Here is a 24977-nt window from a genome sequence, read left to right on the forward strand (position 1 = left end):
TGTCTTGTTCGTTCGGCCCGGGTCGATGGGTCGACGTTCCCAAAGTGCAGCCCTGTGTGGCTTAAAATACGAGCCACGACTATCGATTTCGAAGCAGACCGAATTCGTGATAGCCTCCTCTGCAGTCCGCCTCTCTTTTTTCTCATAATTTACTGGTCCTTTTTTTAATAATTCAACAATACAATTTTTGCTCTATTCTTTAGACGCTGTAAACTTGTCGGTCCACCCTTGCGATTCCTATGGGGTGGTTTGCCTTTTCTTTTTTCGCGATTTGTTTCTGGTTCAAGTATCTTGAAGGGGGGGGAGGAATACAGTGATTAGGATTCGCATTAGGGTTAAATTATCTGCAGAAACTTTGGAGTTTTTATTTTTTTATTAGAGCCTTTATACATTTTCGATCGAAACGGGAAAGGAGGAACGTCCTTCTCAGGGCTGACGCTCGTTTGACCCAGTGATCCGATTCGGTCCATGGCACGCTCGAGTGTATCCACCCTCCATGAGCGGTGAAACGCGTCCCGACCGAAAGATGGCGACTCGACGGGCGCCGGGACGTCCGAACGATATTCCCCTAAACGAATTTTAATTCACCCTACGTTTCGTCCCGTTAGATCTCACCTCGCGGTCCTGGTCGTTGGAGAACAAAGGATGATCGAGCGAAAGCCGACAAAGATCTTCGCGTGAATCGTTAAAGGGCGGCAAACGAAAACGATACGCGTCGCCGCCGTTTGTGATGTTCGCCGCGGTGGGACGAGGGGACCGCGTGAAATCGCGCGCATCGACGCGCGATCACGCGAATCGCTCGAGAACGGCGGCGCGATTGAGCGTGAGCCGCGTGTCGTGAACACGCGTCCACGCGTCCGCGCGATCCCTTCGAGAAATGACGCTATCCGGCCTACGTTCGAAACGCTGAAGCGATTGCGAAACATGTTGATGCGTTGGAAGAGCAAGGACAAGAGCTCCGGGAAGAGCTCCTCTTCCGGTGCCAGCCTCGGCAAGAAGAAACGGAAGTTCGGAAGGGAAGGTAAGATACCGACGAATGTTTCCTTCAGCATCGCATGCAATTTTCTCGGAGAAAGACACAATTTTTATTTAATTTTGCATCTCATATTACGTTTATTTTCTTAATTTTACACATTCGTTATAAATTATATACATTTAACTTTGTTGGATTCGCGGTAACTGTCTTTTTCTCAATCCTCGGATGGCGGACCATGGAGAGAGACCCAATTTTAATTTGCACTGTTTGTAAAACTCTTCCGCTTAAAAATTGCACATTTAATTTTATATTAATATCCTAGTATATATTTTGTAAGTTGGGGTCAGCTTGACCCAGACTCCGCTATTCAAGGGTTAAAACGCCGAAATTCGTTTTTGGAAATTCTTTTTTCTGAGTGGCTCGACTGAGTCATGTTTCGGCTATTCTCCCGAATCTTCGGGTACCCGTACACCCCTTCCGCCTCGACAAGGTCAACGCATCCGCTACCAACAAACGCGTGAGAGATCGATCGCGATCGCTCTACTATTCTAGATCGAGTAGCCGATTCGATTTCGTCGACGACTCAGAAGAGAAAAGTTGGAAAGGTTTTCGGAACAAAGTTAAATCGACGGGTTATTCCTCGCGGCAGGGAAGCGGTAAGCGATAGATTTCTCGAGCAACGCAAAGGTCGCCCCATAAAATTGATAATCGAACAAAGCGTCGTAACTCGCGCGACCACCCAGCCTTCCAAAAGCTGCACAATAGATTCTCTTCCGGCGTTTCCCTTTATCTCCAACGTTAGCCGCGTTTTTCATCCCCTGAATCGCCTCTCTTTGTGCCCGGTCGAGGACCGTCATATTTCGAATTAAATCGCAGGAAATGGCCGATATCGCAGCGACGTTAGAACGCGTCGGGCGATAGCGGTCCGAACGTGCTTTTCGCCAACGGAAACGGAATTAAAGGCTTCCGGTAAGAGTCGGTTAATCTTTTATCGTCGCTCGCCAACGCGTCGTTCCGATGATCGACGATCGAAACGCGACGGCGGCGACGATAGGATGAAACGACCTCAGCTTCTCACCTGTCACGAAGACGGAACGTGCATCCGAGGGAGCAGGTTGACAGGCTAGAGCCGGCTACACCCTGTCACGGTTCCTCGACGCTTGCGCGCAGGTTGCACAACCCCCGTTCCGTTCCGTTCCTTCTTTGCACCTCCGCGACTCTCCTATCGCTACGCTTCTTCGTCTTCTTCTTCTTCCCAGTGTTCGCCGGCTTTACTCTTGTATTCCGGGTGTGTACACAAGCCGCGCGCGCTTCCCACTATCGGCAGTGTGCTTACGATACCACCACCAGTGCTATCGGTATCGGGTCCGCGCTTCTCGCAGCAGCAGCAGCAGCAGCAGCGGCGGCGGCAACCTACCCTCGGCCAATCTGTCCCACCCTCTGGCCTGCCGCCGGCAGTGCCGTTCCTGAACAGTTACCTTGCATCCTCCCGTCGCGTAAGATCTTTATCGCGACCCGCCGATCCGCGCTCGGTTCGATCACTCTCGGTATAGATCGTCGGACCGTAAACGCGGGGTGGTGATCTTCTTTGAACGCGAGTGGAAAGCAAGAGGACGATGCTCCCTCGGAGGAGAATAGCGCGCGATCGTCCCGCGATCTCTGACGGTGATGACGATCTCTGAGATCGAAGGCTGCTCATCTGCGGGGAGGAAATCGAAAGCGAACGTCGTGTGTCCGTCCTGATCCTGCTCCCCCTACAACGAGATGCGTATATTCGTGTGGAGACACTGCGTGTCGTTGGACGGTAAGGAAGTTCTCTACTTGGTTTAATAATCCCGATCGATCGAACGATCCTGCGAAGTCATTATCGCGTCGAACCGCGCTTTTTCCCAGGGCGGGAAGCTTTGTTAAACGATCTCCGACGTTCCCTACGAATTCTATTTCGAGGAGAACAAACGAGACTTTACTTTACGGGGTAGATTTACCTTGGCCGACGTTTATCTAACTTCTTGAACGTACGAGACGGCGGTGGTTATTTTACGAGAACGAGGGGATGCACTTTGCGTTTAATAGGTAAACGGCCATTTGTAGTAGACGTCACGGCGTATCCTGTTGACCCAGTTGTCGTGCGCGAACTTGGATCGTGACAGGAGGGCAGCGGGTCGACCGTTCGTTCGTTTCCCCTAAGCGAATATCAATTCGCAAACGAGTTGGCGGAATCGTCTCGTTTCGATAACCGCGAGAGATAGACGTTAACGACGCGACCCAGTTCCCTTTGGATCCGAGCGTCGCGACGACCGCCGAGGCGACGAACGTTTTACGACTCGCATTCGTCGTCTCGGAACGGGTTAACGCTTCGTATCGGGCGAACGTTCCGCGTGTATACGCGGTGACCCAATTGCCGTGAGACGGATCCTTTGTCGTTTCCGAGGAATAAACCGCGTTCGAGGTTCCTCGAGGTAGAATTATCGATCCCCGTACCTGGTCTTCGAGGAGATGCTCGATTTCCAAAGGAAAACGTACGCGTCTTGCAATCAAGTTTACCCGCGTCAACGTCGCCGAGTACCGCGACCTGACCCAATTACGCTGGACCGAGCTTCGATCTTCTCGGTGAAACTGCGACACGAAATTGCCAATTTATGCGGCACACCTCTCCTGAGAGAAACAAGGAAATCGTAAGGGTATTATTTGCTAGAAGAAAAGGTTGAAAATGTTGAGATTCCTTTTCTTCTTTCCCTCGTTTCCTGCCTGTATCCGGCGTACGTCGAGATACGTGCTTAGAAGTTTCTCCAGCGTCTGCAACTTGCCTTCTTTTCGATCCCGGCAGGAAGTAGCCCTCCTCTTTTCCACGTTTCTGCTTCCGTTTGCAGCGATAAAAGGTGTACCGGTTGGTTTAAGACCCGCGTATCGCCCGCTTTACGCCCATTGTCTCGGGGTACCGAACGGCGGACCTCGGAGAGAGCCCCAAACGAGGGAGAGAATTTTTTAACGGCTTCGGTTGCTTTTATCTCGCAAAGGCGATAATCGAGATTCGAGAAGGGTGAAAGACGAAACGAATATTTCGCCTTTTCGTTTCCCGGCGCCTTTGATGTTCCACGGAAACGTCGCAATCCACCCCGGGGTACCATAAAGCCTAGTTACCCGACGCGAAATAGGTCGAGCGTCCTGTGTGAACTTGCGACCTGCCCGTAACTTTGTTTGAGAGTAAATCATTCTGGTTTGCGCTATTTACTCACCGCAACCTTTTTCCATTCGCTTCGGCGAAGTAACCGCTCGAAAACGCTCGAACCCGGCACCTTTTCCGCGGAAAGGAAAATCCATCTCGCTCGACGTTTCCTAGCAATCCTCGAGAATAATTGAAACGGGCATCTCCCTGACGCGGAGTCTTGTCTTTTCATTATTCTTTGATCGCTAACGATCCTCTTCTCTCTCAGTTGGAGCGTGTATTTTAAATGTTTGCAATAATAATCTTATCCTGGTGTCGTCACGGTACCACGAAGAAAGGAATACCTCGTCTCGAATGTTGCTGACGAAGGCATCGATAAGAACGTTGCTCCGTTTGATGCAACAGCTGCTGTCGGTTCATTCGACGTGATTTATTTTTATTTCCTTCAATTTTTTAGTACGAGCATGCTCGAAGACATTTATCTTATTTTCTGCTCTCGCAAAATTTGAAAAATTTCTTGGGGGGAAGATTGATGGATTTAAGGAATCGCGAAAATTACCCGAACCGAGGTACCCGAATTTCACGATTCTTTGGTTAATTAATCTGGCGCGTGTGAAACTTTCGAACAGACGAAAAAGAAGAAGAGGCGTGATGCGTGAACGCATTGTTCGTCAGTAGGTTATCGCGTGTGACGGCGAAGGGGTTGGAGAAGTAAGGGGTGGTTCGGCGACTCTGGTGGGAGGGGGTCAGGCCGAGGTCGGGGTCGGGGCTGTGGGGCAGGAGAGATGAGGAAGGACCGCACCCACCCCGGTTTATCGACCGGGTTACACCCTTAGCCGACTATCTTTCTCTCTCACTCAGCATCTCTCTCTCCGTTTTTCACTGATTCTTCTCCTTACTCGTATTTCCCTTTTCATCCGTTTCCCTTCTTTTTTCCGGCCGATGGAACTTCCGCGAACGCGCCGCTACGAGAAAGAAAAACTTGGCAAATTATTCGTAAAGAAACTGGGCTACGAGCCGTTGGAATCGATCGCGTTTCCGGTTGCGTCGGCTAGGTGGAAGCCATTTCCGGTGATTGTCGTCCAGGAGTAAATTGCAGTAAAGTTGACGTTTCGGGATTAACGCGCGCCCGAAACGGAATCGATCGTCGCCGCGACAAATTCGACGGAGTACGATGCTTTTTACGCGCTTCGCCGCCCACTCGCTTCCGTTTTCCATCTTTTTTTATCCATCATCCGGTTCGACGTCGCAGTTTACAGAAATAAACCGTGCGAAAGCAGAGGGATTTTTTCGAAAAAATTTCCCCACCGATACTTCCCCTCGGCGGTAGCTGGATTTACGCCAACGCGTTCTCAGTCCTTTGACCTCGTTTCGCGAACTCCTTCGAGAACACGATCCTCCTCGGCATCGAGGAAAAGGATCGTGAAACAGAATAGCGGCTGCGGCTTCGATGTTACCGCAGTCGTTTCTTTTTCTTTTCCATGCCTCTCGCGGCAGGACGTCGAGCGATTAAACGAGCAGGGGCGATTCAAAGGTTTCGCGCGCGTTCCATTCTTGCCGTCGCGTCGGTCGCTGCCTCTTCAGGGTCGTCGTTCCCGTATTCGATGAATGACGGTATACTTCTCCGCGTTAGAAAGAAGTTCACGTCGGGCTGCTTCCGTTCCGCTTCGAATTTCGCGGACCAGAAAGAGATGCCCAACCGATGCGTAAATCGAACAGAACCCTCGCCCTCCTCGCCTCGAAACGGTCCGACGAATCTACTTCCGTTCCCCGTCGTTCCATTCCGTTTCGTTCGCCGGCAAAAGTAAAGGAAGTTGATCCAATTGCGGGGACGCAGTTAACGGCAATTGCCGTCGGCAGAGGCTACGCAGATGCGTGTGACGCAGGATCCACGTTCAGGGTACGGGTGTTCGAAGGGCGCGAGGAGGGAGCCGCGGATGGCAGAACGGAGAACAGGCCGGAACGAAATGGAAGAAGGCTCGAGGAGCGAAGGAGAGAGGCGGAGAGATAGAGGCAGGGTGATCCGATGGAGGCGCAGAGTGCAAGGCGGCGGAGAACGTCAGGGAACGGAACGGAACGGAACGTGGGGAGGGGAACGTGGAACGGTACGGAGAAACGACGGGAGGAGGAGGTGGAGGAGGAGGAGGAGAAGAGGGTTCGCGGTGCAAGCTTCTAGGGAGCGTCGGTGTCAGTGTGCATGCGGACGTCGAGTCGGTCGGCGTCGTGGCAGCTCCCATTCCCTCCACGTTGATCCTCGAGCGCGAGTTTCGAAACGGACATCCGGCGGGGCCCGGATCGTCTCGTCTTGTTCGGAGGAGAACGATATCAGTGCGCGTTTGTTCTCGACGAGTGCCTCGGTTTCTGCAGCAGGATATTTCTGGATACCCTTTTTTTCTCGAAACCGATAATCGATAGTGTGCCGCACGTTTTTCGACGAACCAACGCCGAAGAGCATGTAGCAACCGGGAGGATCGAGAACAGGTTCTGGCCGCGGAACCGCGACCTCCGCCTTTCCTCTTCCGCCGTACGCCTCTGCCAACTTATCTTCCGACCATTGTACCCGCTCGCGATTTCCATGCGACTCGGACGGAAGGGAGGGAAAGGGCGTTCGAAATTGCCGCGTCGCAAGCGCATCCTTGACCCGACGCGACGGAGGCGTGTCCCCCCCCGTAGGCGCATCCTCGAACTCTGGTTACTTTCGCGCCACTTCTGGCCCACAGGGTGAACGCTTCTCCCGCGGGTAACGTATTTACGCGGAGGGATATATTTAGAGACGATCGAACGTCGATCGTTTATACACCCCGCAAATTTGCCTTGCCGTTGTAAAAATAAATACCATCCGAGAGAGCGGGTCGCGATTGTCCTTGACCCGTGGAAAAGGCGTTCGACTGGACGCTCGGCGTCGTTCGTTCACGCTCCAAAAGTTCGTTCGTTGGAAAAAAAAAAAAATGAAGGGAAGATCGAGAAGGGTAAAGGAATTATTCCTGACGCGACGGCTCGAATTTCACCGACGCTGGCGGTCGGGGGAAAAAGAGGGAAATTCTAGGCGCGACGCGGTTTAAAGTAACGGAGGGAAAAGAAGAAAGAAAACCGGCGAGCAGACGTACCGTACGCTTTTCGATGCTGGATACGGGACGGGAGAGAAGGAACGAAGAGACGGGATATAAAAAGAGTCGCGGCGGTGGCGGTGGCGACGCGTCGCCCGTCTGCACGCGCAATCGACACGCTTAGCAAAGGGAGCGGAAAACGAAAGCTTTTCGTTCGCATCGTCTGCCATGCATTCGTAGTTTCGTTAGTCGACCGTCTTCTTTCTTTTTTTTTTTTTTATTTTCTTTGTCGGTACGATCGCGATTCCCAATTGATCAACGCGATGCTTCGGGTTGTTGGTTTTCCCTGCGGAGCTTCCGTTCCTCTTGCGCATTCAACGGCGGTAACGATCTCTTCTGAACTACTCGTAGCGTTGGTTGAAGAGCCACGGCGCGTCGCGAAGACAAAAAGAATCGCGGAGAAGGAAACGGGACGGCTACTAAGCGGAGAGTGGTACCCTTTCTTCTGTTGCTTCCATCGTGTTTCCTAAAGGTCAAGAGGAAGATGTCGGAAGATACGCGAATACGAAGAGCAAAGCTGGTCGTTTTACGGTTGCCGGGTTAATTTCGCGGGATCTCGTTATTTCCGCGGGAAAAGTGACGAGAGGATGAGGTAGAAGAGGCGGGAAGCGAGTTAAGCTCGAGAAAAGACTCGTCTCCAATTATCCGAAGGCTCGAGCGTCGTACAGGTGTCGCGACGCCAAACGCGATCCAATTAACTCCGGGAGAAAGGCTTTCCTATCAGTTTCCGCTTCTGTAGTTTTCTTCCACCGAGTACGCGGTCCGAAGTAGCCTTTGCAAATACCGGCACCGTGCGTCGCCGACGATCCGGACGGTTCGCGATTCCTCGACAAACTCTGCCGCCGTGCGTCGGCGACGCTTTGTTCCGCGGACGATCGTTTTAATCGTCCGTCTGGAGAAGAAACGGTATCGATTACCGGCGGAGAGGGAAACGGGACTAGGGAGTAAAACGATACTTTGCAGGATACGAACAAAGACAAAGGTTCCGTCGCTGTTCGAAGGGGGAGAAGTTAGCCTGCCGGTCGAGGCAAAAAGTGTCTTCCGATGTTCGATAGACACGCGCGCAAGGCACCAAAGAGTCTCTCTGTACGGTCTGTGCCTTGAAAACGTTTTGTTTCGTTGCATCGGATGGATCGACGCGTACGCGGACCAGTCGTCGCTCGAATCGATCGCGTTTTCACGCCTCCACGCACCCACGCAACTGGATACCTAGAACTGCGTAGGAGTTAACGGCGTACGGGTACTCGATTAGGACTTAAATTTGTTCGGGTACACCCGGTCATTACCCGATTTGACTCGACTCGGCTTGTTCATTACTGAACTTTACTCCGGGTCGGGTCGGGCCGGGAATACCGGACGGGTACCCGAGAATTCGAATTGAGATTTTCTTCTTTCGAGATCTCGCGTCACGCTAATTCGGTTAATTAGCATCCACTCGCGGTCCCTCGCGAGTACAATCCCAAAGTATCCTTTCCTCTGACGGGCACCGTGCGTCGCCGACCATCCGGACGGTTCGCGATTGCTCGACAAACTCTGCCAGTTTTTCTAACGACTGTACACACCGACCTCTGCTCCCTCGTCCTCTCTCGCTTAAGCCTCTTAACGGAGTCGAAAGCAGAAAGAAAGACGCTGACTCGAGTAGAGTAGACGTTGCTTCTCTCCCTCTGTTGCGAGCCTCGAGCTTAATCGCCACTTAAGAATCGCGTGATCGCGCTTCGTTGCGCAATTTCGCGAATTGCCACGAGGAAAACTTTCCTCCCGTTTTCCCGCTGTTTCCGCGTTTATCCCTGTTCCCATTCCAACTTTTCTCTGTTCGCGGCTCCAGCTCGACGACCTTTTTTTTTCCCCCTCTAGCTCTAGCAGAAAATATTCGTTTGTTCTACCTTACGGGCGATTAAAATCGATGATCGATTTTGGACGAAACGAACCCATCGACGTTTAATCGAATTTCGATCGGTCGTTTATGGAAATCTCGCTGGTTGGTTGCTGGTTACGCGAATTCCAGGAACCGAATTACATGGAATTTGAGGTGGCAGGAGAGCGCGCGCGTCATCGCCACCCATCGCCCTATGCAGGCCCACCCACTCAACCCCCATTAGTCTCGCTTCGAGGTGTACGAGAGCCAGCCTCGCAAAATACCGCTCGCGTAATTGCGAATTGCCATCGTTGCGTTCGACGATCGATTTCCGTGAGAGCGCGGCCAACCGATTCGTCCGCGTCCTACGTCCTCGGTTTCTCCTGGCGAATCGGGTTACCAGTTAATTTCGCGTCGCTCTGCAACACCGTTCCTCCCCCGATGTTTCTGAATTTCGTTTAACCCGATGCCATTTACCGTTCCTCCTCCTCGACCAGGCTTTATTGTTTCTCATTCCGTCCCCATCCCCCCGACTCGTCCAATTCCTATTTCGCTGTAATTATTTTCTTTCCCCCGTACCGCTTTGATGCCACGTTCAGACGGTGACCACCGGGAATTACGTGTCTCTTTGCTTCTCCGATGAGTTTCCTTCGCTCGTCACGGTGTCCGATTCCTCGACAAACTCTGCCAGTTCAGTTGCTCGCTCCTGGGGAAACTCGCGATGCACCGTGCGTCGCCGACCATCCGGACGGTTTGCGATTCCTCGGCAAACTCTGCCATTTCGATTGCTTGCTCCTTGGGAATCTCGCGATCATCGTCACAGAAGTCTCCTCCCAATTCTCAAAGATAAATCGGCGAGGATTCGCGCAATTTCAGCTCGATTTCAATTTGGCAGAGCGTTAGGCGGCCGATGGAAGGAGATAAACTCGCGGATGAGATAAAAATTATTTTCCCACGGTAGTTTGACCGGGTTTCGAGGCTCGCGGTGGTGGTGTTGCTACTAGTGATGGTATCGGTGATGGTGATGGTGGTGCCGGTGACGGTGGAGGCCGTGGAAATCGGGAGACCACAGTGGCTTCGATCGATGCCTTCGAACAACAGGCCGTACTTGGCCGAACGATAATCGATCCTTTCGAAAGCAGCGAATCGAAGGGTGATCCTTGTCTGCGAAAGGGAACGGGAGAGAAATGTGCAGCAAGTGCAGCGAGTGTTGCCAAGGATCTCGGCACAGCGTGGACGCTAGCCCCACGCCAGGATCCGAATCCGACACTTCAGGTAACCTTCGTTTCCCTTCGGGAAAAGAACTTCCGTATCATGGGATAACGGGGTGGGTCTAACTGTACCCACTTTCTTTTCTTAGCTAATCTTAGGTGGTCGAAAAAGATTTAAACCTTCTTCCCCGATCTGGATTGCGCATTTGTTAGTTTCAAGCTTCGTTTGTCTCGAAACTCCAGCATCGACCCTTTCGAGACGCGAGCTGGTAAATGGACGTCGAAACGCGAAAAGGAAAACTAGCAATTCTTTTTCTTCCTCTCTTTCGAATTGAATTCGTGCGAGAAGGACGTCCCGTTTGCGTTTGTCGCGTTCGTTTAGAGAACGTTGAAACGAGATTGCGAGGGAGGAGACGAGGGTGAAGAGAAAAAAGTTTACCCTTTTGGCAGAGCCTCGAGCCATCCTTCTCCTCCCTTCCCTGTTTCGTTTTGTAAACAGACGGATCTTTTGACATTTAGATGTCGCGCAGGAGTTTCATAGGGAGCTTTTCGCGCGAGACGTTTGTCATGGAAATGCGTTGACCGGCCTCAGCGTTATTAAATCGTCGCGCGTCCGTGGCCCGCGGTGCTCTCTTCCCGGTCCGCGCTCGGCGGCGAATTCGTCGACCGCCGGAATATGGGTCGACGGGGCGTGAATTTAAATTCATACCTCCCGCGTGGCTAAGAATGCGAAAGCGACGTCACGGAGGTACCACGGATCCTTATAAATTTACACGCCGCGCACAGGCCACAGCCTCTGCGGGAGTTCTGCGCTCCTGAATTATGCAACCTGCACCTACACGGAGCGCGGAAACCTCTTTAGGTGGAAGGAACTCGGTAAATTTGAACCGCACCCCTACTTAGAAAACGGTGTAGCTTTTAGATCGGTCGAACAACCTTCCTCTCGCTATGGCACCGATGCTAATAGATGCCTGTGTCCTTTTTCTTGTTGCAGAGGAAGAGTGGAATTCGGATGGCAAGGGCCGACAGTCCAACGACATCGGTGAGTCAGCCTCTTTTGCGAAGAAACTCGGTCGCGAATTCTTCTCGTTCCTTTTCGCTTTAGTCGAGATTTTGGCCAGACCTGAACCCCTGTGTTCCTCGCGTCCCGCGTTGGACGGTGTTTAAGTAGGCAGGAGCTTAACTTAACCCCTGGAATCGGCGAAGCGTCTGTCGGGTTTCCTCGGTTCGAGTTTCAACACCGACCACCACGGCACCGGCCTTCTCCCTTCCGGTTACTCTTTGACGCGTGAAAGCGATACGGCGACCGCCCTTCCGTCTTTCGCGTTAACTGTGCCCTCGGGGCAACGCGCTCAGCCCAACCTCGCTCTCCGCTCCCCCGACGTACCGGTAACTCGGTAAAGTCGTAGATGTAGGTTCCTATAAAAATGGAAGATTTCTAATGCAAAGGGTATTCTAATTCTAACGTTTCCGTGTTCGATCGATCCGCGAGACGCGTGTCTAATGCGAGGGACGGGACGATCCAATAATCGAATCGAATGCCCTTAATTCCGAAAAGCGGATTTCGTTGCGGCGCGGCACGATCGCGAACGCGATCACGTCGAAATTTCCCGAGGAAACTTGTCTCGCAGACGTTCCCTTTTGTTCCGTTTCCCTTCGAATTGCCGGCTGTTCTTTCAGCCCGTTACTCGACGCGTCCCGCTCGATTACACACGGCCGGAAGTTTTGCTGCAAAGACGCCGGAAGCGGGATTAACTGGGTGCATAAAGTTGCCGTTTCAACGGGCAGGAACGATTTAAAGCTTCGTTTCCATTAGCACTCGGCAAGCTGCCCCGCCGAAACTTTGCTGTGGCTATTGAAATGAGCAACCGTTAACTCGAACGGTGTGCGGGTACCCGGGTCTCCGGACGGGTCGGGTCGGGTTGACTAAGATTCTAAAACATTTATATTCGGGCAGACGAATATATTAATGTCCTGGAAAAATTTTCAGTTGTGCCTGAACTCGAAAAAAATTCCCAAATGGAATTTTCTAGTACCCGCACATTCCTAGTTATTTGTAAAAGTTCCAGACAAATACAGCCAATCTTTTCTGGTAAAAATTACACCTCCAACTTCCCCCCTCGCGTTGGCATGCATCTCGAATGAAAAATTACCGACATCGGATAGGAGTTTGTTCGAATTTTTTATTCGTCCCTTATTCGTAATCGAGTCGCGTCGTAAAAATAAAAGAGAAATGTAACGAACGATCGAAGCAATACCGAAGGCAAGATGAGATCCCAAGGAAATCCCAAAGGATAGGATAGAGTACCATAGGATAAGTAAAGAGGCTCGAACGATAAAGTGGAATTCCCTCGGTCGGTGAAAGGGGACCGATATACCGTCCCGAGTGGAGGCGTCCCAGTCGTCCTCGGCAAGATGGCGCGACGCTAGTCGACGCGACACCGGCGTCGCGCTGGTTGCGATGCTCGAAGGCGCCCCCGCCGCCGGTGGACGCCGGTCGAAGCGAATCGCGTGGCAATGTTTTAAAACCGTGTGGCTCTCTCGCCACACCCTGTCGCCGATTTCCGAATAAAAAACGTCCGATCACGGGGTCGCGTTTTCCAGTGTCCGGAATAGTGCGAACCTCGTTCCTTTGGGTGGGGGGCGGGCGAGGGTGCGGGAAAATCGGCTCCGCGTTTTCTTCATTTTTTTTTCCGCTCGTTGATCGTTCGACGATGAATCGGAAACTGGGATACCCTGGTGCGAAACGATGACGCGGTTTCTGGGGATGCACCGGGCTCCTGTAGGGAAAGGACGTCGGGATGCAGATCGAGGGCGACCATTCTGGAGGTGCGTTCCCGTCTTTCCCTCTAACGAACGTCCTTAATAAGTAAGTAGCCACCCCCAGTTAGACTTAATCATCTATTTTCTGATCAAAAAACCGCGTTCGCAAAAATATAATTCGCTTTCGATTTCGATATCGTCGTCTATCTCGCTGGCGACGCCGGATCGTCGAGCGGCGACGCTCGGCGGATCCTCCGTCAACTAATATTGATTATAAAAGCGGCGTCGGCGGCGGTGGAGGCGGTAGCGACGGCAACGAGGACGGTGGCGTTGCTTCGTATCGGTTCAACCGGCTCTGCCTTCGAGGGCCGGCAGTCGTGCACGCGTCGCGGAAAGGACAGTGACCAGATCGCGTCACTCGAAACGCTTTTCCGGTATATTCTCGTTCGTCCTCCGAGATGTAGCCGAGCGGAAGCTGAGGACGGTTTCCCAGGAGCCGAGGTTAGGAGTAGCCCGTTTGGTCCGTAAGTTTGTCCAGACTCGTCGGGTAAGTGAACGGGAACAGCGGGGCAGCGTGCGGGGACGCTTCTGGAATCGCGTGCGATCGATGCCGTCGGCCATACACTCGGGCTAGGAGAAAAACAAATCGGCGAGATCCGATGTGTGCCGCGGCGGTGAAGGAAGCGTCGGGATGCTGGGGAGGACGCGTGGACACGTGGGCTGTACCGGGGGGCCGGGCAGCCCGCTAAATAACGTAGAAGCACGTCCTCACGCACGTATCCGCGCACGCACGTGCACGTGCCGGGAATGTTTCCTCTCCCCGGAAGGCATTCTCCGGCTTGAAAAGCGATATAGATTTTTGCCTGGCAGCACGCGCTCGATTCAGAAGCCACGCACACACGGCACGCAGGCTCACGCGCCCCAACGCGCCACGCTCGGCCCTGGTTGCTGCTCGCGACGGCGACTGCGACTGCTATTCGCATGAAACGAAGAGGGGACAATTTCAAGAACGGGCAACCCTATAATCCAAAGTCTTCTTTTGCTTTCGCCCTCGCCCTTTGTGCTTTCTTTTGTTCCTGGTTAAACGGAGAGTATCATTCGTTTCGATTTCTATGTCGTCCCTTCTCTATTCGATTCGCGAAACGCGCCCGTCTCCCAGTCCCGTTACTACTTAGAACAATTACGGTTAATTAACGCGGCTCGTCGTGTTTCTCCGGTTCGCTGAACCTTAGCTCGAACTACTCGTAAATCTCAAGGGCACGAATCGCTTCTTTCGTCTCGGCTTAATCCGATTTTCGTCGTTCCGACGGCGCAGGGCTTCTCCCGGCGAGTTTACAGCTGGAATTCGAGAGGAGCCAGTTTCGCGCACTTTCGAGCGCGTATTTTTGGCCAACGATAATCGATAAACGGCCTGCAGAATCCGCCGCGCCGGAGAATTATTGTCTATCGGGCAACGAGTGTATCGTATGAGCGATCGAACGCCTCCTGGTCCGAAAGTACCGGGCGTTTCTTCCTAAAATATTTTTTATTCCAGTCACTGTTCAAAATTCGCGCGAAAAATTGTCGAATCAGAAGGAAAGAAAAGAAATGGATGCATATACTGGGGGGTCAAAACTTTCGCGTGGCTAATCGACGCCGTGCTGTTCTTTCTCCGCGACGAGATTAATACTCAGCGCGGCGCCTGCACCCGTATGGCCACGATTCCTCCTCCTCGTTGTCCTCGACCGTGCTCTCTCCGTCCCTCCTTCCAACTCGATTCATAAGCCACGCTTCGAGTTCGTTGCCAGAGAAAGCGTTTCGATGGATTCTTCGATGCGTAACGCACGCGATATGTCCAGTAATTCATCGTGGAAACTGGTGGAAAGCGCGGGTACCCGAAAATTCAGGTCGGGATAGAGAGTTTTTGTATTTGGAGAAAATTTAGAATTCCCAATTGATTCGACCCGACTCGGTCATTACCCGCCTCGGGTATCCGAAAATTCGGGTCGAAGTAAAAAATGCTCGTGCTTGGAGAAACTTCCAGGGTTCCATTCGATCCAACTCGGTCATTACCCGACTCGACCCGACCCGACCCGGGTACCCGAAAATTCGGGTCGAGGTAAAAAATTTTCGTGCTTAGAGACACTTCTAGGGTTCCATTCGATCCAACTTGGTCATTACCCGACTCGACCCGACCCGGGTACCCGAAAATTCGGGTCGAAGTAAAAAATGCTCGTGTTGGGAGAAACTTCCAGGGTTCCATTCGATCCAACTCGATCATTACCCGACTCGACCCGACCCGACCCGGGTACCCGAAAATTCGGGTCGAAGTAAAAAATTTTCGTGCTTGGAGAAACTTCCAGCGTTCCATTCAATCCAACTCGGTCATTACCCGACTCGACCCTACCCGGGTACCCGTACGACGCCCCTAATGGAAAGGTTTATCAAGCAAGATTGCCTCGATGCACGCAAATCGAGGAAGGGAGCAACAGTTGTACCTAGGGCGAGGTCAAGGAACCAAAGCCACTCGGCTGCAACGTTCGTGTCGCGGTAATTGAAATCGATCGGTGCACACGCGTAATTGCGATCTCGCAGGATCGTTGGCTAGAATACTCTCCACGGAAACCGCGCGTTCGATCCTCGTGGATTCTAGGAACGCCTCGCCCGGCATTCCGTTAATAACCACGGGGGGCGTTTTGGTAAATTTCTTTCCGGAGCGTGGGCGGGCTACTCGAAAGGGAACGTTGAACTTGCAAGTGTGAAACGCGTCCGGGTTATTTTCGTTCGTTTATCGAGACCAATTCATCGGTCGGCCTCGTTACGCGTCGCTCTAATTTCCTGCAGCCGATGCGACCATAGAAAGAAAGAAAGAAAAAAAAAAGAACGATTCTCCGCGAAGAGGAAACTGCGGAGACCGATCGATTCGTCGTCGATGCGTTACGAGTCCCATACGCGCAGGTATTTGCAGTCCGCCCGGACGGAATCTTATCTCCGTCGAGGAATTATCGAATAGCCGTACGTTAGATTAGATTTCTCGACGTAGCAGGGAACAGAGCTTCGTTGATTCGTCGTATACTCTCACGCTAGCCGGTATTCTGAAAATAAACTCGTTGAAGAATCTCGCGGCGCGTCGCGGTGCCAGTGCTGCCCGTATCGCCGCGCGTCGCGCTTCGTATCGTTTCAACCCTCGCGTGCGTACGCGTCTGTTCTTTCGTTACTTTTACCACAGGCACCGTTTCTCGCCGCAGGATCTCGAGAAGGAAAGCGGAGAAAGCCGAAGGGTTACTTGGAAAAATCAGTGAGAAAGTTCGTCTCGATGGAACCGCGTCGCTGTCTAGTGCCCGTCTCGGGGCTTTTAACGAATTTCGATACCAGCCGGGCTATCGATCGGCGTTATGAAATTTCACCCGTCTTCCCCGTAATGGATTTCATCGGCCGTTCGGCGAATACTCGTCCTCGACGATAAGTCGACGCGCGAGACGTTTCAATTTCGCAATCAACGAGACGGGCGCGGATAAGGTGCGCCTACTAATCGGGCATCAGCGTCGCGATGGAAGGGGATAATTCTGCGACGAGCGTTAATTATCGCGGGAGAAACGGGCGATTGACCGGGCGGATTCGCGCGATGCTGCTACGGTGCAGCGGAATTCGCGAGGCTCGTTTATTAATTGGACGGAGAGCAACGGGCAGCCGTTTGCGACCTACTTTCCTACTCCGCTAGCTTCCATCCTCGTGTTCCGATTAAGCGCGCCAGCCTCGTTGCGTTCGGTTCGACCCGCGTGCCATCCGAATTGCCAGCGCATAGATTACGCGCCGATTGGAAATAGTTGGTTCTATCGGTAAATAGCGGGGTATCCTCGAATACCGCGGAGAAAACATGCGATAAAATGGTCGTCTGTCGCTCGCACGTGTAGGATCCTTCGTTTACTATTTCCGGCCAGTTTCGCGAAGGCCAAAATTATCCGTAACTTACCCGCCAAGTAGGTCGGTCGTGCGGAACGTCTTAATCTTTCGTTAGATTAATCAGAAAAGAAAATAATATACTGATCGAAGTTCTGCTTTTTTATCGTTTCAGGTGGGTCCGGCAGGGGGGAGGGTGAGGCAGGCTCGAACGAAATTCCAGGTGGTAGAAGGGGAGGTGGCGGCGGCGGTGGTATCGGAGTCGGGGGCGGAGGAAGCGTGTTGGGTGTCGGAGGCGGGGGTGGAGGCGGAGGAAGCGGCGGAGGCGGCCCGGGGGGCAGAAGCGGGTCGGTGGGTGGCGGTCGGTCAAGGGACGAGCCGAGGAGGCACACCCTCAGTGGCGATCACCAACCGTCCCTACATCATCAACAGTTCAACGCTGCCCAGCAGTTGCATCCCCTTCATCCCCATCACCTGCCGCCGCCACACGGACAGTACGGTACGCCGCCTACGCGTCACACCACCATGGATCTCGAGGTGAATCTTTGCTTCCGGAACACGTAAATATGTACCCCGTTAAGAATCTGATCGTTTATGCCCATTTTCGATACGTCCACACCCTAATTATAATATTTTATCTTATTCCCCGTCGATCGAACCGCGCCAGGGGCGTTCGGGACGCAAGGTAACCGGTATCTCGGTATCGGATCGCGGTCCCTCTTCCTGGTCCGCCGTTAACGAATCGCGCGCGGAGATTACGTAAGCCTCTTCCCTCTTCTACCGATCTTCGCTCGAGCATCCCACGTCGGCGACGAACGATTTTAACGGATATTTCCGAGGTCAAGAACCGAGCGTAACGAAGGGAAGAGGTTAATTAAGCCGTATCCACCTACGCCGTCCTCGTTTCCCGATCCTCTCCTCGAGCGCGAGTTTCGGTGTCCGGTGTCGCGCGAATCTATCGATCCCCAGGTTTAACCCGTTGCCGAGCGGAAATCCGATCGGCGGAATGGAAACGTCCCTGCGCCGTACCTCCTTTATCCGCGTACTTCCCTTTGTCTCGTACCACGCGGACCGAACGTCTCTTTTATCGTGCATCGTCACGCCCTCTTGCTCGTTTCGATCCTTTATTCTCTTCTTGTCTCTGGTTTCCGTTTTACCTCTTGTCTGTCCGTCGATTCGACGCGGGAACGCGTTAACGCGGTCGCCAACTCGGACGAATTTTCGGCGGGAAATCGAGGGATAAGGAACGGAAAAGGAGATCGTTGGCACCGAGTTGGCGATCGCGGCAGATTTTTTCCAGGACTAGACCAGCCGCCACGAATCCGACGAAGAGCAGTCACCGATGCCGGATCGATCGGTCGCGATCGCATTGTTCGCTCTTGCCTTTTCAAACTACATTTCCAGCAAACCCCTTTCTTTCTGCTCCATGCATATATGTATATACATCTAACTGGTTTACTTGTGTGTGTGTGTTTCCGTGTACCCGGCGCCGCAAACAGATGGGGACCAAGTCTCGCCAGAGAAAGGTAATTTACTTATTCTCTTTTTTTTTTCAATATGCACGTTCAATTTCCTCGTTTCTCCGATTTTTGCCGTCTTTTCTTTCCTCCGTCGACCGACGCGTCGCCGGTTTCGTTTCGACGGATACCGTTGATACGACCGCGACGCGAGGACGAACGATGCTAATCGAGCTGCAAACGATTGTTTCCAGTCGCCTCTTCCGCGCGGGTACCCGCCTCCCTCCTCCACGATGTTGCTCGATGAAGACCCGGGCATCATGTCCGAGGTGGAGACATCGAGCACCGGATTCCGTCGGGGTGGTAAGCAAAGAAGCAGCCTCCCCGTGGTACGGAACCCCAGCAAGACACTGGAGCGACCACTAGGTAACTCACGACCCGCGATAGAATTAGGAGCGTCTTGTTGCTGCCTCGCCGATCGATGCCCTTGTCGGACATACCTGACGAAACGATGCGTTTCTGTGGACGATTCCTTAGGTCTAGTGTTCCTGCAGTATAGGAACGAGACGAAGCGGGCACTGCTACCCAACGAAATCACTAGCATAGACACCGTCAAGGCCCTCTTCGTCCGAAGTTTCCCGAAGCAACTGACTATGGAGTACTTAGACAGTCCACACGTGAAGGTTTACATACACGACAGTAACAAGGACATGTTCTACGAACTCGAAGATCTCAGGTACCCGGCGGAACGGCCGCGAACCGTTCTGGAACTTTTCGGATAACGGTGCCGATTATATTTCAGATCCCATCTGAGAGACATCCGAGACCGTAGCGTGCTGAGACTGTTCGAGAGTACCGACGGCGTGACCGGGATGTCGGGACCCCTTGGGATACCCGGGACCGGGGCAGGACTTCCCCCGCACTGGGAGGACCAGAGCTACTTCAGCGAGCCGGAGTTCGACAGCGAGTACCAGCACCAACACATTCACAAGAGCAAGGTATCGTAACGATTGCATGGTTTTATTCCGTCGACGCATGTCGTCTCGTCGGGACGACGTTCTTTCCGATACATGTATACATACTTATCTAATACTGACGCTTAGCCTAACTGCGTGTACGTACAAACTTAATGATCTAAGGAGAACTTGTAGAAAAGCTACTCCCCCAAACTAAGGCCGAATTTTACAATAAATACCTTTTCTACAAGTTCACCGATCTATGTGGGCCACGTCCGAGGTGGCGATAAATACGTCTAGGTGATCGATCCTCGGGCAGATCGAGCTATCGCGTTCGAGTTCGCAACACGTAGGAAAGAGATCCCGTGTCAGCGATGGCGGGGTTGGGTCGGATTCAGAACACTTTGCACAGCGGGGTGGCTGGTAGATGCAGCGCGCCGGAGTAGAGTTTCTTCGGGACCGATCTCCAGGCCATGACGAGGGCCTTGGAGAAGGGCTCCTCGGCGCAGCCGTCGCAGACGTCCATGATCATCCTCACCTCCGCCTCCGCGGGCTCCCTTTCGTCGTCCTTGTTCTCGTATTTCGGTAACTGGAGTCCGAAGTTGGTCAGTCCAGCGAAGTAGTCGTTGTCCAGTCCTTGGGAAATGTATCTGTCGTCGACTATCAGTCCATCCCCCAGCTGCACCAGCTCTCGTTTCTTCAGTTCCGAGCCCCTTTTCTCCAGCTCCTCCGCTTTATCGGTTTCTTCCCTTGGCACGAAGGTCACCTGAGAATTCTCCTTTTCATCATTCCGTTCAACCATGGTCTCTTCTTTTCACTTACCTTCCCGTCGGAGTGTTCGATGCTGGTATCCTCGATTTGTCTCTTCTTAGTCGAGGATTTCTCTTCGCCCTCCTTTTCGACCGAGTTCTTCTCCCTCTTGAAGAGGTTGTGGTACGAGCCGTCGGGGAAGTTTCCTCCGATTCCGTTCGACGGCGGGCTAACCGCGCTCTGCAAGTTGCCGAAGAACTGGGAGGATTGGAGAGTAAACGCGGCTGGGGCTGAGGAGGGGTTCGCGGGAGGGAAGGGTTGCGGAGGTGGGTCTCGGGGGATCAGGGCTGGGTGACGGAGGGTGACTCCGCCTTGGACGATTTGTACCGGAGCTCCAGGGTTCAGTTTTACCTGAAATTTACTTAAAATTTAGCAAAAAATTTTCATTTATTAGCAAGGTTTCTATACGGCTTACCTGATGGTTAATTTGTCCCCCGGTTAGATAGGGATTCTGTGGAAGAGGGGGACCAGTTACAGGGGGTCGTATGGGCCTTGGGGTGTTGTTTCCGGTCTCGTGCTCATAATGATGGGCATGGTGGTGTTTGTGATCTTTATGTGCCTTTCCTGCTGTCAACGCTACCTCGTATAGTTGCACCATAGTTATCTCTCCCAAAAGACCTCCGGAACCTAGACACGATCTCAAGTAATATAAATCGCGGAGAAAAGTGGAGAAAGTCCGGGTTCCCGGGATTCGGGTCGGGTCCTGTGGAACCCCATAAGTTAAATTTATTCAAATATCCGAATTGAGTTTCTAATCCCGAGTTGATATTCGATTATACGAATCGCGTTTTAGGTTTCTACTTGATATTGAGTTTCATCTCCTGCCTCGATATTCGGGTACCCGAATAAGAAAGAAACCTTCAAAGTTCCATCTATATTCGACAAAAATTCTCGACCCAAATCCAATCCGAATTCTCGGGTACCCGTACACTTACCCGTAGGCGCTCCTTCTCCCTCCAAGAAGCCGCCGCCCAGTTGTCGCTGCTCCTGTCCCGTGATCGCAATCCCACCGCCTTTAATCACGTGTCCGACCAGCTGACGCGTTCCAAGCAAACACGAAAGTATTATATGAATATAAAGAAGCCTCGTTTCATTTGACACGCAAAATCGCTTTCACCGCGAATCGCGCTCATCCCAGAAACGCGAAGGTGAATTCCGTCGGGAGGGAAAAGCGCGCGGAAAAATCGCGGCAATCTAGGACGCGTCGACTTTCACGGCACGAAATAGGCTAACCAGAGTAAGAAAGAGAGAGGACGAATAACGAGCGTGCTCTGCGTGCCAAAAGTTCCGGAAAAGTCAGTCATCTCGTCGAATTCCAAACGCGATTTGCATCGCGGAAGACGGCATGCGAATAGAGGAAAGGGTTACGCAAACGGATCCAGGGAGATCGCGTTCGAATCGTCCGACTCGAAAAGATCGCTTTCTACTCGGCTTTCGAGGACGATTCCGAGGCGTGGCGACAATGTTTATCGAGAAAGCGTCGACTCTCGCGGTTTTCCAACACTCGGATCGCGGAATGTTGAAAAGTACCTCGGAGCCCGAACTCACCCTGTTGTTGAACCCTCGACCCACGCGCTCGTCGTTGACCCAGATCTGCCATTCGCCGGTACGGCCGTTCCAGCTTTGGCAGGAGTGGTACCACTTGTTCAATCGGAGCGGATAATTCAATCTGTACAAGTTGTGCCCGTTCACGTTCATCATGAAGTAGGAGCTCCTGGCGGTGTTCGCCACCCAGGATAATATTCCTCGCGGTTGATCCCCCACTTGAAGAAAAACGAGTCGCTAATCTTCGAGATCCCGTCGATCGATAAACGGCTCCAAGGAGGTGGGGGAGGATAATTGAACGACGATTGCGTAATCGCGTGGAATATTTGCGTGCGATTCGGGAGAAGGCTTCGCCTCGAGGTGGACTTGCGAAACTCGTTCCGGGGATTTCGCAGGAGCGATCCCCCGTCGATAGTCGTGTTCCGAGCACCTCGAGGTGGTGATAAAGCAGAAAACGCGTTCGGAAAGCACCGTGGACGGGACTTTCGCTTTCTCGCACACGGTGCAAAAGGGAAAAAAAAAACAAAGGGAAGAGGAAAGGTGAAAGGAAAGAGAAGCGGCGTTGCTCACCTGCGTACGAAAACAGAGGATGGTCGTTGCTGTGGTTGTGGAACCTACTCCACATGCACAGGGTGAACTCCTTCATGTCCGGCAGCTCGGTCTTGTACTGAATGTACTGCGGGGAACGACAGACAAATCGAGTTATTTGATATCGATCGGAAAACCAGTTCGCTTGTTTCCCTTCTAATATTTGTCGTTTCGTTTCGACAAGAAACCAGCTCGCCGTGATTATCGATTTACGTAAGAACGGCTGGCGAGTTTCACGCGCGACTTTCGACAGATTTTGCCTCGGCGGAACAAGGTCTTTGCCGTGATTCTTCCTAGGACGACACGGAGTTGCGCAACGCGGAATCGATCGCGGTTCGATCTCGGCTCGTATTCCGCTCGACGGTTAACCTTGATCGCTAGAGGAACCGATGGAAAACTCGCGTGCCGCCGTCGTTTTCTCCTACTTTCGTCGCCGCGATTCGTGTCATTTCACTCGTAATCCCTCGACCGTGAAAAGCTTCCTGCGTGCCGCGAACGTACCTCGAAGTAGAGCTCCTGATTCATGGAAACTTTGTACAGGGTGCACTTGTCCGCTTCCGGGTCGTATCCCCCGAACACCCCCGACGTCTGAGGATGAACGCTGCTCACGGAGACCGGAAACGACGGTCGCCAGGACGTGGATATACCCTGCGCCGCCCACGCGAATCCACAAAGCAATAGAACAATCGCGGTCATCTCGTCGAGGAAACCTCCCTCTCTTGCAACCCCTTCGATTATCCTGAAAGGGCAAAAAGATGAAGGAAACGCGGGCTAAACTCGATGGTTACTTTGTTCCGCTGCACGGTTCTAATTGCGTAATTTAATTCACCGCGGCGGAACGATATCGCGAGTGGAAACGATACACATCGGTTTCTCCGTGCGCGAATCTCACCTGGTGCACGCGAACGATCGCGAAATCGGCAACGATCCGTAGTAAGTCGTCGACTTCGATGTCCTTTACCGTGGATACGTCGTATGATATTGATCGACCGAATGAAGCTTTGAAAGACGTTCTTTGGTATCGCGCGAAGCCGAATAACCAGCGGACGACGCGATAGAGGGAGGTAGATGCTCGCAGTCTCGAAACAGAAAGGTAACTGTCCGGTCGTTCTGCTCGGCGTAGGCCTGGTAAGCTCGTAAGAGGTGGTGCACACCTCCTACCCGCTTTGATTCGCCTTTTTCTCTCTCCTTTTCTCAACTTCCAGCCTCGGACATCCTACGATCCGCCGCGTGCTACAGGATGCGCGCACGCCCTGCCCCGCTCCCTGTACACCTTCCTCCGACGATTTTCTGGGTCACTCTCGGTATCGCTCCAATTTTTCCTTCGAATCGTTCCACGGATTCGACACAGCCTTTTTTCTTCCCACCTCGCTATCGATATTCCTCGCAGACCTCGACCGTTGATCCAGTTCGATCGGAAATGCCTGGCTCGAGAAACTCGTTTAACTCGCGTAATCGATGAAGCGAGTGAGCGGCCGGGTAACTGTCCGAAGGATAATTAAACGCGAAAGCGCGTGCTATTTGCCTTGTGACTTACCGATCATCGACGCTACGCGTTTTCCCCGCTCGCGAAAGCGGTCCAGCCTCGTAAAAAGTGTTCGTGACGCGAATAGACGGTTGGTTCAGAATAAATTGCGACATTCTGACCGCGAGATCTTGCTCGGATATCCAGAGATTTCGGCTCGCGACCTCGGGCTCTCCGGTGATCCTTTTCGGAACAGCCTCGTTCCGGATCGAGCGACCGGTGTGTGTGGCAATTCCTTCCCCCCTCGTGTCTACGTACGATAGGAAATTAGAAGGGTACTTGTCGTTCCACTCGTTCGACCGTGTTCGTTTGTTGAATTCCAAACGGAGAGAAAATTGGAGCGAATGCTCGCTCGGGTTTCGCCGCGGTTCGTGATCGAATGGAAAGGGGATCGGGAACTATGACCCAGAGGATGGACCTCGAAGGGTCGATGTCGAGACTCTCGTTCCTCGAAGAGTCTGGGGAGAAAAGTATTGGGTAAAGGAGAAATTGACCACTTTGAATTTCTTCGTGTATCAGAAAGTACCTGAAAATTCGGGTACCCGATATTCCAGACCCTGGGGTAAAAATATTATGCTGTTATCCCTAAGGTAATTTAATTACCCGAAATTTTCTATCTTTTATTTTATTTATTTATTTATTTGTTAATAAACGGGATTAACCCTTTTGATAGAAAATTTAACAAAAATAATAATCTCTCAGTTTCCTTAATTTTAACACCTCTCTTTCTGCCTGATATAAAAAATTCATTTACTCCATAACAGTAATCTAAACAGAAGCTCTTAAATAATCACCTGCTACATCCTTTACCTACTGTACCTGGTCGCGGATGTAACACCGAAAGTCTCGGACATTCGAGAGAAGAAAGTAAACGGATACCATGGTCAGCATCCAAAGCGGTGGGGAAAAGTTAGCGAAGGAACGAGACGTTTGCCTTGTCCGAAAAAATGCACCTATCCAACCTCCCTTCTCGCGTCTCCTTTCTCCATAGAAGACCGGAAGGAAGGAAGGAAACGAGGCCCTGGAAAATGAAAGTCCGATTGCAACGGCTCGGCCTCGAAAAAAGCCTACTCCTCGATTGACGGCCAACGAGAAAACAACGCGTTGTCTCGAGGAATGCCGGCAGATTACCGCCTCTA

At 52.3% G+C, this 24977-nt stretch overlaps 2 protein-coding genes across 25 annotated transcripts in view; one reads left to right on the forward strand and one right to left on the reverse strand.

The window, feature by feature from the left end:
* LOC117606476 (uncharacterized) overlaps nt 1-24977 on the forward strand; it is an 80627-nt gene that overhangs the window by 34928 nt on the left and 20722 nt on the right. For all 24 annotated transcript variants that reach the window (XM_076689750.1, XM_076689749.1, XM_076689764.1 and 21 more), the window contains exons 3-8: nt 11310-11357; nt 17133-17494; nt 18457-18483; nt 18669-18840; nt 18952-19150; nt 19217-19412. In XM_076689750.1, the coding sequence (XP_076545865.1) occupies nt 11310-11357; nt 17133-17494; nt 18457-18483; nt 18669-18840; nt 18952-19150; nt 19217-19412 (1004 nt within the window). The remainder of the gene's footprint in view (nt 1-11309; nt 11358-17132; nt 17495-18456; nt 18484-18668; nt 18841-18951; nt 19151-19216; nt 19413-24977) is intronic.
* Nucleotides 19421-23393, reverse strand: b6 (pentraxin-related protein b6). The gene is made up of 8 exons (XM_034328981.2): nt 23206-23393; nt 22815-23052; nt 22296-22401; nt 21729-21943; nt 21116-21215; nt 20596-20807; nt 20193-20531; nt 19421-20136 (listed from the first exon to the last, which is right to left on the reverse strand). The coding sequence occupies exons 2-8, from the start codon at nt 23007-23009 to the stop codon at nt 19765-19767; spliced, it is 1539 nt and encodes a 512-aa protein (XP_034184872.2). The 5' UTR covers nt 23010-23052; nt 23206-23393; the 3' UTR covers nt 19421-19764.

The sequence above is a fragment of the Osmia lignaria genome, chromosome 8 (genome assembly GCF_051020975.1).
Source record: "Osmia lignaria lignaria isolate PbOS001 chromosome 8, iyOsmLign1, whole genome shotgun sequence".
NCBI lineage: Eukaryota > Metazoa > Arthropoda > Insecta > Hymenoptera > Megachilidae > Osmia > Osmia lignaria.